The sequence below is a fragment of the Genypterus blacodes genome, unplaced genomic scaffold, assembly GCF_046128005.1.
Source record: "Genypterus blacodes isolate CSIRO-AG114 ecotype Tasmania unplaced genomic scaffold, CSIRO-AGI_Gbla_v1 ptg000438l_1, whole genome shotgun sequence".
Classification (NCBI taxonomy): Eukaryota; Metazoa; Chordata; class Actinopteri; order Ophidiiformes; family Ophidiidae; genus Genypterus; species Genypterus blacodes.
Genome location: NW_027467208.1, coordinates 3678489 through 3693025, shown reverse-complemented (window position 1 = coordinate 3693025; position 14537 = coordinate 3678489). Strand labels below are relative to the sequence as shown.

General features: G+C 44.3%; 1 protein-coding gene across 4 annotated transcripts; it reads right to left on the bottom strand.

The window, feature by feature from the left end:
* Positions 1-945: 945 nt before the first annotated feature.
* Positions 946-14106, bottom strand: nup153 (nucleoporin 153). 4 transcript variants are annotated; one of them, XM_076139299.1, is made up of 22 exons: positions 13996-14106; positions 11140-11356; positions 10626-10901; positions 10328-10467; positions 9979-10107; positions 9651-9767; positions 9469-9513; positions 9153-9203; positions 7775-7915; positions 7586-7647; positions 7001-7136; positions 6725-6889; positions 6528-6626; positions 6342-6426; positions 6151-6246; positions 5406-6053; positions 5087-5254; positions 3927-4859; positions 3413-3832; positions 3082-3297; positions 2820-3003; positions 946-2628 (listed from the first exon to the last, which is right to left on the bottom strand). In XM_076139299.1, the coding sequence occupies exons 1-22, from the start codon at positions 14071-14073 to the stop codon at positions 2541-2543; spliced, it is 4494 nt and encodes a 1497-aa protein (XP_075995414.1). In that variant the 5' UTR covers positions 14074-14106; the 3' UTR covers positions 946-2540. The 4 variants fall into 4 exon arrangements, with proteins under 4 accessions (XP_075995414.1, XP_075995415.1, XP_075995416.1 ...); XM_076139300.1 differs by having other exon boundaries at positions 10626-10934; positions 13996-14103; XM_076139301.1 differs by having other exon boundaries at positions 10626-10934; positions 11140-11353; positions 13996-14103.
* Between the last annotated feature and the right edge of the window lie 431 nt (positions 14107-14537).

Genomic DNA, 14537 nt, shown 5'->3' with positions numbered 1-14537 from the left:
CGCCTGTGACGGCAGCCGGGAGGAGGAGCTCCGTGCCGGGATCCGATTCTGCTCGGCCCCGCCCCTCCGAAAAAACATGGCCCTCGATCCGGCCTGCATTATAATGGAAGATTCGACATGAAACAAAAGCACGAGAGTTCTTTCAGACTGGAAAATGAAGAATGAATCCAAATCTGAATTATGTGTTTAATGTGTAACTCTACAAATTGAACAGGGATTGGATTTTATAAACCCACTACATATAAATGAATAGACTGCAAATAAATCAATAAATATGCGATTAAGTGAAAGAACAGATGAACAACTATTTAGGAAAATCATGGAGGGTTTTTGTTTGGAGCACTGGTAGAAATGTGATATATTATATAACCGTGTAACAGTAACAGGAACCTACACAGCTGTTTGTGTTGCCTAACATGAGACAAGCACCGATGAATTAAATAGCTGAGTAATTAAATGACTTCAGCTTGAATACAAAACCCTTAATTATCAGTCGAAGCCTTCAGGTCAACCTTTAGATATTCCTCCACCTTGATTGCAGTCCGGTCGTGCTAAAGTGGATTTGTTTGACATTTGAAAGAGACAGAAAGCACAGATCCAAACCAGTAATTTGTTTTGTTTTAATCTTACATTTTGCCGAGAGTTCAGACAATTTCATTACTTGATGCCGTAATAATGGTTGAGCACTAGATGTCACTGTAGGATAGAGGGAGTGTTTAAATGATCATAGATAGGGTGAAATCTTTAGACGTTTCTCAATTTTTTTAATAGAATTTAGAACTTCCTACTGTCAATCATTGGCATCATATCATCAATCATGCCTCTAAGTGAAAATATGAAAGATAAAACCAAAAGAGGAAAGAAAAACAAATGCATTTCAACTTTCTTCCATATTTAAAATCACAAGTATATGAAGGCTCAGTATGAAGAAAAACATTAAGGAGACACATTTTATAGTTTTATTGATGGTAATTACCCATGGTTTTATTTTATCACTCAACCAGTAATAATCATGGCTTTAAAATTAAACCGACTTTCCTCATCATCCAAAGTCACCCTTGTCCATTTAAACACGCAATAGAAAAATATATACTTAATACTTTGTACAATACTGGTTTTGGTCCAAACAAAAGTGGATCAGAAAAGCCAATATACCTTTAGTCATCAAAGGCTCTCCAATTTGCATTTAAGCTCCTTTTAAATGGATTCGGGCAACTTTGAATATAGGAATTTACATAAATTCTAAAGACAAAAATGCTGAATGCGGAGTTTGTAACACAAAAATTCAACTTCACAGATTAAAAAAAAAAAAAAAACACTATTTACAGATTTTATAATAATATTCAAAGGCCAATTAAGAGAGATAAAGACGAGTGGTAAGAGAGAGGTAAAGGGAGAGTGAGAGGTACACAGAGAGAGAGGGAGAGAGAGAAAATAGGGCACAAAAAGCAGAGAAGTGGAGCGAACCAGAGGTTTAAGAATTTAACAAGGAACAGAGTTTGGAACAAAGCATTTACAAAGTCCTAAGGAGTCGAACGAGGGCACCAGCCTCCAGCCCGGTCCATCCTCCACAGTGCATGGATACGATTCCCCCTCTCCCAAACCCCACCCTCCTTTCTCCCCCCGCCCCCCCACTCTGCTTTAAACATTCATTTGCCTCGACCCTGTGGCGGCCCCTCGCTGCCCGGGCGATACTCTATCATTCAGGCTGCATACATACACGACGCGCAAAAAAAACCAACCTCAGCATGTACAAAGAAAACAAACATACCTCAAGTCTGTACACGGGGGAGGGAGGGAGGGGAAAACAAGCACGCTGCACTCAAAGAATACACGCTCATCCCTGTACATACAGCACACACGGCACTAACACATGGCTACATCTCCATCTGCACCTTCAGCACTGTTACTCACGTCACTTACAGCCTAAACAGACCTGGAGGTTTTGCCACTGGAGACCCCCTCCCTCCCTCCATAGCTCCTTCTACCTCTGCAGATCAGAGCCCCCGTCACTCACACCAGTTTATATGATTTCGCGTTCACTCACAACTCTTTAGATTTTGCAGTTTTTGCCTTTGTAATTTTTTATTACAAAAAGTCATGCCTAAAGACTAGCAGACGTTTGCAGGTGTTGAAAATATAGATGACTTTTTTTTTTTTTAAGGTTGAGCCTTGTGTGATTGTTTTTTAAGTCGGTATCACTGTTCAGTCATTATAATCTTCATGTGCTGTGGGATGGCCTGGCATTAATTGTTCCGGTCTACGTGTGAAAGGCCTCTGAAAACATCAGTCCAGCCCTCAGTTAAAACCTGCCCGCCCGCCTGCATGTATGTATGTCTGTCTGTCTGTCTGTCTGTCTGTCTGGCCGTTCCGCCCAAGGACAATGTCCAGCCTTTGCCCTTCTTTACATGCTAATCAATTTCAGTGTTTATACATTTGGAGACCCTCTAGGACTGTTCAGCCTTTAGTGGGGATACAGTCAAGTCAAAGTCAAGTCTACTTTTTAGTTAAGTTTAGTCTTCGGGGAGGGGGGGGGGGTTCTACTTTCTGCGCCGCACAGCTGTCTTGATCTTGCGCCCAGGAATCATTTGCTGTCCAGCAGGGGAGGGGACAGCGGATTTAGCTGACCTGGAAGTGCAAATGACAACACAAATCATAAAGAGCTGGAAATTACAAATATATTCTCTGTTCACCGATTATCACTGTGCTGCCAAGATTTAGTATTGTACAAATCTTTATGACTCTGGATGAAGATGTTGGGGTGCACAGATGAAACTCACAGCACACTGTACCGTATGTGCTGACAAAATGCAACATACCCAATGTTGAATGAGGGAGTCTGTGAGAAGTTGAATCCACCTCCAGGTGCAGCTGGCTGTGGTGTGAAGGAGGAGCCGGCAGAAGGGGCGGGAGATGCTACTGCCCCTGCTCCAAAGGTGAACACACCAGTGCTGTTGCTTGGTGTTCCGAAGCCACTGGCTCCTCCAAACTGAAAGCCTCCGCCTGGCGAAAATGAGGCACGATTAGTTTGGTGAAAACAAAGAGGTGAATTCTCTTACAACATACACAACTGTCACTCACCTGGTGCAGCGTTAGCAGAAGCTCCAAACCCAGTGGTGGAGTTGGTCTGCTGACCAAAGGGGGTGGCGTTGGGTTTGGCCCCGAAGGCAGGAGCCTGAGAAGGTGTAGCTGAGAAGGGAGACCCAAAGCCTGAGCCAAAGGAGGGAGTCTGGCTGGCCCCGAATCCACCAGAGGGCGCTGAGCCGAACGCAAACGGGGTGGGTGCTGGAGAGGGAGCTGGAGGAATAATTAAAATGTGGAAAACATTTACATACTTATGCATTAAAGCACCCTCTAACACACGAAAAGCTTAAAAGTAATTTGAGTTTGTGACCAAAGGACCTGCACAGACCTGCAGAAGATACAGCAGAGGGAGTCGCTGCAGTTCCAAAGCCAAAAGAGGGAGGAGCGGCAGCAGCAGCAGCAGCAGGCACTACACTGGTAGGAGCACCGAAGATGAAGGGCTGGGACTGGGGAGGGGCAGGGGTAGAGTTCAGAGTGGCGGGTGGGGCAGAGTTCAGGGAGGCAGCCGGGGCGGGTGGCTGACTCTCCTGGCTTTGGCCAAAGAGGAAGGCGTCGCTTGAGGCCCCAGCAGCCTGGCCAAAGAGGAAAGAGCTGGGAGCCACGGCTGGAGCGGGAGCCTGGGTGGAGCCGCCAAACAGACTGGGGGGTGGTGTGGAGGAGGAAGATGAGGAGGTGGTGGTGGTGGTGGCAGTAGCAGCATTACCAGCCATAAAAGGAAAAGCTGGTTTTGGGGCAGCAGCAGCAGAATCTGTAAGAAGAAAAAGGCAGTTAACAGGGTACAAGTGCATTACAGTGCAGTGGAAAATGTGCATCAACAGCCAGCAGTCCCTGGGTTCTCTCACCTGTAGCACTTTGACCAAAGGTGAAGGAGGGCTTTGGGTCATCTGCAGGGGAGGGATTGCTCATGTCTGCTGGCTTGCCAAAGGAGAACGTGGGTGCAGCAGGTTCCTCTTTGGGAGCATTGGGCTTGCTGAAGGAAAAGGTTCCTAAAGGAGCCGGTGCAGGCTCATCCTCTCTATTAGCAGCACTGAAGAGGAAGTTCGACTGAGAAGAGGGGGCAGCTGCTTCCTTCTTCTCCTCTGGTTTCCCAAAGCTAAATACAGGAGCAGCAGGCTCCTTCTCCGCTGACAGGGACCCAAACGTAGAGCTCCCTGGTGTTGTGGTGGTGGTGGAGCTTCGCTCACCCAGCCTTGAGAACACAGACCCAGCAGTGGTAGTTGTGGTGGAGTTTGAAGATGTGGTGTTATTTGACAATGCAGCACCGTCATTCGTTTCTTGAGAAGGGGCAGGGGGAGTGAAGGTAACAGAGGAAGAGGAGATGCTAGTCTCTGATGTTTTCTCATCAGTTTTTGGTAGTCCAAATTTGAATCCACCTAAAGAGGCGTTATTCTCTGTGCTAGAGGTTCCTGCTCCAAATGTCCCACGAATGGTTCCAAACTGAAACCCAGAAGCTGGAGCGGGTTGTTCTGACTTCGTCTCATTACTGTCTGTTGCCAGAGTCGAGGCAGACCCTAATTTAAAGCCCTCTGTTGAGCTTCCAAATTTGAACCCTGATGAGGTGGTAGTGTCTTTAGTAGTGGCTTCTGACGTGGAGCTTCCAAACGAGCCTCCAAATTTGAATCCACCAGATGATGATGATGCTGAAGAGGCCTCTGAATCAGAAACCCCAAACTTGAACCCCCCAGATCCTGAGGAACTACTGTCTGACAAGCCAAACTTAAAACCTCCTGAAGCAGAGGCAGAAGAGCCAGAGTTCCCAAAGGATGAAGCCAAACCTGAAAAATAAAAAAAGTTATTAGAATAATTAGAAAATAATTGTGTAGGGACTATCTATATTTAAGATATACAGTCTACAAAGCTGCTGCCTTGATGTCATTTGTTGATATTTTTTACAATTCCATATAATGCAGTTGTATGTTCAGACAATTTTTACTGCTAACAACGCTGGGAAAATGTGCAATGTTGCAAAATCTTTGCTTCAATATCAGGCAGTTTTTTTAACCTTTGGGCTCCACTTTAGCTCCGGGCTTGGCTGCTTGACAGGCGATGCACTGCAGATCAGCGGCCTTATTCTGTAAAAGGCAAACCTCACAATCCCAGCTGCTCTCTGGCTTCTTGAACTTGTCTCCTAAGCCCAGATCTGGGGCACTGCTGACTGCTAAGGATGCTCCTGTTGTGGGGACAAGGGAAAGAAAGTTCACTTCACAGGGTTCAATAAACAATCCTTTGTATTTCAACATACACAGTTTAAATAATATATTAACCCAGCTTGTTAAAACATGTTCCTTATTGTATAGAACCGTGAATTGTTCTCTCCTTACCTGGTTTGGGGCTTGTGCAGGCTGCACATTTTGTATCCTCGGCCTTGTTCTGTAACATACATGTATCACATTCCCACGCTCCCTCAGGTTTCTTAAACTTGTCTCCAAAACCAATGAACCCTGTGGAAACTGGGAGGGTGGGAGTAGATACAGTCTTTGCAGGTGTGAAGGCAGAAGGAAGAGTCAGTGACGGCTTGAGCCCCGTCCCAGGCTTGGCCGTCTCGCACGCCATACATTTAACCACCTCAGGTTTGTTCTGAACAAGACACGTATCACAGTCCCAGGTTCCTGCAGGTTTGGCGAACATTGTGCCAAAGCCTGTGGTGGTTGTAGTAGTGGTGGTGAAAGTGCTGTTGCTCTCCAGCACAGCCGAGGTGGCTGTAGTGGGTTTATTGTCTGATGGTTCAGTTGAGGAAGAATTGGGTTTGGGGGTAGAGCAGGCAACACACTTTGAGTCTGATGACTTGTTCTGCACCAAGCAGGTGTCACATTCCCACGAGCCTGCTGGGGGTTTGAACAAGTTGCCAAACCCTTCTGAGGGGAGGGAGGACATTGTAGAGGTGGAGAAGGTGGCAGTGGATTGTGTGGTGGTCTGCTGGGGAGCGGTGTCAGGGCTGGGGGAGCTGCGAGCTATAGGAGAGCAAAAGCCTGAACGGAATTTGTAAGAGTTTATAAATTAAACTTCCAGATTCAATCATGAAAAACGTATGAACGAGTAAAGAGTGCAGATGTAACAGATTCTTACCAGGTGTTTTGAGAAGATCTAGCACACTGCCCTGTTGGACCTTGGCTGGTTTAAAAGGTCCATCAAAGACATTTATGCTATTGCTCATGAGCTTCACTGTAACAAAAAAAAGGGGGGGGAGAGAATTGTTACAATTCTCCCACTAAAGGTAAGAAATCAAAAGCAAGCGAAAAATGACAAAACTCTCTTACCTGATGCACCTGTGGGTGTGATCAGCTTTCCATTTGACATAGAGGGACCCAGCTTTGCTACAGGTGCACTAAAAGTAAATCCAGCCTACAATGAGGGGAAAACAATATTATTCCCAATGTCACCAGTGTACACACAATCTATTGAATGAATCTAATCTCTTTTTCTTTATAGATCTGTTCACTTACCGAGGGGGAAAAGGCAGGTGGACTAGCAGCAGTTGCTTTAACAATGGGGGAGGCAAAAGTAAAAGGTTCTGATGGAGGTGTTGAGGCAGTGGTAGGCTCCTGTATAGAGATGGCGCGGTTAGAAAATACATAAATCAGCCCAGTACACACAAAAGCCTCAGAACCATTAAATGCGAGTGTCAAGCTATGCAACAGACCTTTGCTGAAACGGTTTCCTTAGCTGGAGTAACGGGCAAGGTGTTGGGGGCTGAATTGACAGTAACAGAGGTGGGGCGGGGTGGCAGCGGGGAGAAGCTGAAGGTGGGCAAACTGGAGGTGCTGATGGGAAGTGTGACAGCTGGCAGGTCCAGTACCTCAGCCACCTATAGCCAGAGCACAAATGTAAAAACCACCTTGAGCTCAGTTCCGAAGCACAGTGCTCTTAATTGGGAAGAGCAAATCATTGTCATGGTTTGTGGCTGAAGGGCACTCACCTCATCCTCCTTAGGGCGTTTAGAGGACGGCCGTGTACTGGTCCTCTCTCTCTTCATCTTAAACCCTCCAGAGCTGGAGCTGCTGGCGGCAGGCGTGCTTGAAAGAGGATAAACTGAGCCACCGGAACCAAATGTGCTGGAAAAGCAACACGGCATAAGTTAAATAGATGTCAACTATCCACAGAGGTGGATGCTGTCATTTAGACTTGAATTGTAATTGTAGTCTAAAATCAGATATCTAGAGATCTGACTTAGAGCATAGCACTACACTTCATTGGATACGTCACAAACAATACAACTGCTTCTTCCAGACACCTGGTGAATTCAAAAGACAACCTTGTGGCTGCCAACAGAAACATCTGTTGCACCGCCAGTTCCACTGCAGTTGGAAATGTGGATACAGCACCAAGCAGCTGCTTTGGTCTACTTCTAACACACCATTTGATGAGTGGACAACTCTGAGTCCAAATGTCAGGATACTGGGCACGTTAAGGCATAATAAGTTTCCTACCGCTATAATCACTAAATACTACACTATAAACTCACTATATGAGGGACTCTGTAATATTAATGATGTACCAGTACCTTTGAGATTGACATGGGGTTGCAGCGGTTGGTTCAGGTAGCTGTGGTGATTGTCTTGTGGGCTAAGAAAACAAAACAAAACATAAAACTTAATATAAAACGTAAAATATGACAAAAACTTTTGACTGAATTTGAAACAGAAGCTCTGTGGGGTGATGACAATTAACTAATAATAATGCAGTTTCTGACCGTGTGTCTTGGAGTTTTGTCCAGAGCCCTGCTTAGTCCTCCGGGGGTCAGAGAAGGCCTGAAGGACACGGATCGATTTCCAGACACCGACGCTGCTGTAGGGATCACAAGCCTCTGCACAGGTGGGAGGGTGGAGTCCAGCTGAAGGGAAAAAAAGAGACACCTTCAGCTAAAACTATATCAAAGAATAACTAAAGTAAACATTCATGTTGGGTTCGAACACACCCTTGCAGTATCAGAGTAATAAGTTCTGGTGGTGCCTTAAGTCAAATAAAACATCACTCTTGTTTAGAATTCACCCCAAAACTAATTTTACCTACACACAGCACTCGTTTTGCTATAAGTTTGGAAAGAGGCCCAGTTAGTTGGCAGACACTTATCTTGAACCTGCCACTTTAAAATACAAACTAGCTGGTGTAGCTGCAAATGCCTGGCAGTTAAGGTGGAGGACTAGTCTAGTCCAGAGCTAACAGAGACACATCAACTCATACACACTTCCAACTTTTGCTCTCAAGCATTGTCCTTGCATATGAACTTCTGAACAAAAGGCGCATGCAGACAGGGTGAACAGCTGGGTCTCGCCAGAGGAGAAGGTTGTTAACCAGTATAAAGGAGCCCAGTAGTACAGGAAATGACAGGCAGACAAACCAGAACAACTGCTGCAGGGTCTGCACAATGTTGTCAGTGTTAATATCATTAAAGCCTTCACTGAAGCTACACCCATGCAGCACAGATGTGAATGTTTTTGTGTGGAGTATGATCACTATCAGTCCAGTTAAAATTAAAATGAAGATTTTTGCAAGACCTAAACAACTTCTTCCCGTTTCCTAAGAGGAAAATAAATACTTAATTTAACATTTGTTGGACGTACGAAGGCTTCACATGAGGTGTGCCTGTGCAAATTCATTCAACATGGACATGTTTGCCTGCTGTTCTGCCAATCGAAACATTACATTTTAAAATGTACTCTCAAGTGAGTAAGTGACAGTCTAACAGAAGCTTATTTTGAAAGCAGCACCCACTATGTGATTGGCAGACATGCAACATAAAGGGCAATGGAAACACAACAAGGTACAAAGACAAAACTGTGTGTGTGTGAGGGGGTTAACGTGAAAATGCTGCGCTCTGCTGCATTCCGATGCGAATGCAAAGAAAACATGTTTCCTTTTACTACACGATTTACATTGATCGCTGCCAACACAATGCTTCCTCTCACCTCACCGGGTTTGTAAGCTTCTTGTGGCAGAGCCGGTTTGTTTAGGAAACATTTCAGTCACCTAAGCCGTCAGTCACACTTGCAGTGTGGAACGCTTCATACTGTGTTATTGTTGACCTAACCATGCAACATTTCAACAGGAATTCACAAATCTAAACTTACCCGTTTCTTTTTCAACTGGAAATGTGAAAGTTCTAGATTGCCATCCAGTGACTGTAAGAAGAAAGCCCATGTCAGACAACCATAGTAACAATTAAAAATCATTAAGTCACTTAAGTGGAAAAGTGTTTAATCAATTTTAGGATTAACTAACTTACACAAACTTTAGAAAGAGTGTGTTTGGCGTGTCAACAGTGACAGAGTTAAATGTATGTGATGATAGGTTCTATGAGTGTGATCAAACCCTGTGTAGTATTGTACCATGTGACGCTGCACAACAAAGAGAATATGCTTCTAATAAATATCAAAACAGACATACTGCTGACAGTGGGGATGAGGCTGCAGCTGGGATCCTCTTGGCATCCTGCAGAATAAAAAATAAAAATATAATGCTGCAAACATCAACAGACATAACAACCAAAGCTGACATTGGCAACGACAACAATTCAAGAAGATGACTGTCTGCTTGCTGTACGTGTGTGTGTGTATACGTGTACTCACAGCCAGAGGGCTAGACATACGCTCCAAGGACTGCAGGACGCGTCTAGCTGTGGCGCTGGTCAGTCCACAGGGCTGCGCACCAGCAGGCTTGGCCTTGATCTGTCGTCTCACTGGGGCCTACATATCACATCCTCTCATTTAGTCTCACAATCAATAATACTGATATATTTGGACATTGATCCTGTGCAATCAGTATCCTAACTACAAAAGTACAAGTCAATATCAACCATGCATTCTGACATCACGGTTGCACACTGTTGGGGTGATGCTGGGTGATGGAACATTTTGCTGTTGGTTAGTGAGTATGAGGTTCTGGACTGTGGCTAACCTGGTAGGGGACACCAGGACGGGTGCGAGAACTCCGGACTGCAGCTGCCCCACCATAGGCCGTCTTCCCAGGGTAGAACGGTGAATCACCGAGCTGCCTGGAGTTCAGCAATGAGCTGTTCAATGACGACTGGAGAAGAAAGAGTCAAACGGTTATACATCACAGCTAAAGGGGATGTTAAGATTAATTACCCTGGACTACTTCATACTTAATCAATAAAGGTACTGGATATTGTTGGACTAGTTAATGGTAGTTTCAGTTTAACAGATCTATGAAACACTATTTACTAATGTTGATATAATTGAGCCTGCTGACAGACTTTGCATGTGGCTGACAATGGAATACTCACATTGGAGGATGTTCCAAACACAGACAGGTTGAAAGCGGGCCTTTTCAGACTTGAGTGGGCAGGCTGGGGCCCAGAAATGGTTCTGTCCATTTCTGGGGACCACAACTGAGGAATCGATGCCGTTTTGGACGCGGGAACATCTGCAGAGAAAACATTGCATGTGTCAGATTGCTATCAGGGAACACAAATGTAATCTGAGTCTGGACCAATCCGCACGTAATTACTCAACAACCTAAAATGTTGGGTCAGACAGACCGAAGACAGAAGACAGACCCCCTTTTACTAACATACTTTGTACCTTTGTCAGAGGCTCTGGAGGAAAAGCCGCTTGTGGTGGAGATATTATCATCTTCATGCTGTGAAAGGTTGTCCTTGATCTCTTTTACCAAAGAGAACCCTGTGGCAAAGGGCCCAGGGGCTGAGGAGGTGGAGGGCTGAGAGAAGAGGCTGCTGGAGGCACCCAGGACTGGGGAGGACACATCCAGTGGGGGAAAGTGGAGGTGGGAGCGATTCAGTGGGGGTCGAGACAAAACATAGTCCTGGAAGTTCAGGGATGCTCTGCTGGCAGAGGGCTCTGAGCATGAAGGAGAAACCAAAGGTGGGCATGCTGGCACATGAGGACATGGCATGCACATTTCAAACAGTTAAACAGTTTTGTGAGTATGAGCTACTGTCTTGAAAATAGTCCATTGTTTCATGGTCCATTGTTCAAAAAAGAGAAAACAGGGCAGAGCTGGTTCAACTACTAAAATAAAGTTTAATGTTTTCACTGCAGCATGAGAGAATAATCGAGAACAGAAGGGATCCCTCACCTGTGTTACTGGTGCTGGGCTCTGGAGAGTCCCGTCCATTGATGGGAGGCAGTCCCTCCTCACTGCCATTCGGAGGTGGCGGTTGGCTGTTCTGTTCTGTACCTTGCACAACCTCTTCTCCTTGAGGATCATCTTCATTCTTGAAATATTTCTGCAGCCAGGATGGAACTATGCTCTTCACTGTGTCTGTCACTCTACTGATCAGGCCTGACTGCTGCTGAGAAAAACAGGAGGGGGATAAAGTCACTGAGATAAAAAAGAAGTTTCACTATCATAATTTGCTACTTCGTCCCAAACAACATTAAATTATGATCAGTGGACCGGCCATATTTACAATGAGAAGACATTCCTCCCCCAGTATAACGTATCAAGCTCAATGTGACAGAAACTGGGTCAGGCTTTTATGAAATAGTGAGCAATTGACGCTGAACTGAAATGAACTCAGATCTTACGCTGGCTGAACTCCAAACAATGAGCATGTCTTCAATCTGACACTCTGTACATTTGTCTTTTAGTGGTTTTAAATACAACAATACAATATGACTCAAACGTTTGGAATGTCTCTTTTGAAATACAGCATCACTTAATCTATGCAGTGTCAAACCTGTGTCGGCTTTCAGCACCTGATAAGAGCAATACTGTATGTGTCTCAAGCTTTCTGCTTATCAATGAAATACACCAGTGGGTCAGCCTTCACATCAAAGGGTCTGGGCTTGCAAATACACACATGATTTAACCAGTTAAGAGTCTATAACCACTGGAGTGTGGGTTTGTGTTGGTTTACACAAAAAGTAATTTATGCCCCAGGATCCATCAGCCCAACTAAAACATATGGTTGCTTTCATTTAACATGCACATGCCTGGACAGATCTTCCCTTTAATGTAAATACTGACACTCTAACAGGAAGACAGATTGTATACAATATACAAAATTGGTTATGGAGGCAAGTTGGCTCGGTCTAAAGTCGAGCGATCAAACTTTCATATGTGTGCAAATGCACTTTGCGAATGATAGTGAAGACCGACGCCAATTAGAAGAATAAATCAAAAAGACAACCAGACCTGCTGATTTACTTACTGGCTGGAGATGCAAACAGTCAAATACTTCCACCTCTTTCTCTTTGTAAACCCTGGCCATCCATATGTTCTTTCAACTACAGTGTTAATTATTTCCTAGACACTAAGAAAAAGAAGCGCCACACCAGTGCGAAGCGGCCCATCAATGACGGGTCCGGTTCATTAGTTAATGTGCAAAAAGTTCAACCGTCTAACCTCTGTTATGTAGTGGAGTCTAGCAAACACCAATAATGTCAGCGTGCACAAACACTTCAAGGCTTTACTAAGTATTTTAAATGGCTGTGGGCTTATAGAGACATTATCTAATGGTTTACCTTATAATCAACAGTGAGATATGAATGTAGTTTAACACACATGAATTCTGACAATGTTCCATTGTTAACATGGAATCTCCAGCACTAATTCAGTAACTGATAAAAAAATTATTACTCTATTAACTCAATTAAACTTTGTAGTTAACCTTGAGAAATGATATTGACAAGACATTTGTAGGATTTAAATACAATATTATTATGATTTTCCTTGGATGAGCACCATGACTGTATGAGCGATGGTGGATCCATGATGAATTATTCTGTTTTTATCTAATTTAAAAAAAAAAACATAACCATTGAAATTTTAAATATTGGATCATATTAATAACATCACAGTGATCAATGCACAGGACTAATTATTAGAAGTGGAGGAAACGAAGGAAGAAGCTGACGTCTGAACATATACAATTAAAACACTGCAGAGATTACATTTGTCAATTATTGCATTTGTTGACTTTGTCTAAAACAGTCCCGAGCATTACGGACATTGTTGCGCCTACTAGAATTAGGTTTGAATTATGTTGGCTATTGGGACAAGCCCCAATTTAACGTTAATTGCATTGAATGGAGTTAATGCTCAGCAAATACTTAAAACTGATGATACATATCAGGATAGAAGGCATAATCCGGTCAAACAGTTTCTCTAATAAAAAATCTGTGTTTAAACCGATACGGTAAGAAAGAAATTAAAACCGCTGAGGAGCCAAAACTGGACACATTCATCCATAAAACACATAATTTCAAAGCTAACGTGCCGGGCTGTCCAGGCGGTAAAGTGAAGCCGCCCGGGCAACCATGTGGGTCTCCAACCAGCCAGGGCTTCCTACGCAATCCAGCTGGCTCAGATTTAGCTAACGTTACGTAGCCAAACATTCACAGAGCAACGAACGGTTCTCGAAAAGACAGCTTCATAACGGAGGTCTGTCTCCATAAAATACGCCAACGTGTAGCATTGGACAGTACGAATCTAACGTTAAACGGTCTCGTACCTACAGCAGCGCTTTGTGCGATGCCCCCAAACTTAGAAACCGGAGACAACAATGCGCTGCTCGCTAATGTTAGCTTGCTAGCCAGAGCTAGCTACTTCAGCTACAACTCAAAATCCTACTTCCTTGCTTTCCCGTTCCGTTAGTTAGCAACTAGCTCGCTAACAATGTAACGGTGTGTATGGGAGCCATGTTTATATTACACACATGTTAAATTGTATTGCCTACTCTAACCACCCCATAGGACCGCGTTTTTGACATGTCAAGACCGTATTGTTTGTCTAAACTAGCAGCAACTTGCTAAATCGTTAGCATTTCCTAAGCATGCTAGCAGCGCGTGGAGGCCACGAGCGTTAACTCAAAGCAGGCCACAAAACGTCTCCAAGCAAACAATAACAGGAGCTCAGACTGAGTGACACTGCATATATCGTAATGTCATCGACGTATGCTTTAGACGCTAAAAATGCAATTTCATTTACCTGTTTATTCTTGGCGTAAGGTTTAGAGGCGATGTGATATCTTCTGCTTCTAATTTTCCCTCCACCCGTGGCCGCCATGGCTCTTTCGTCTGTCTATCGGCGTTTCGGCGCCGGATAGCTGTCATCCGCTACAGCGGCCACTCGCGAAAGGGAGTATGGGTAATGTAGTCGTGGAGCATAACAAAGCACTATGTAGCGGCATACCGTTAAAGATACAACATTAACGTCACCAAACTAACAAAGTTTCGACGTTGACGTCAAAACTATAACTAAATTATGCATTTACGAGTAATATCAACCTTGTCTTGCCAAATCATCTATTTCATCTTTGGCTCTGACACAATGAAATAGATGAGGGTTTGACCAGACATCTACTATTACACAATTAACATCACATGTCATAGCTCACTAATTAAAAAAAAAGAGGGAATAGGAGGAGGAGGGTGTGATATTTTGCCTCCTCCACCCCGGCCCACCCATCACCCCTAACCCCAGTGTCCCCTGACCCTCCTTCTTCCCACATGCCCTTTCTGCCCCTTAAG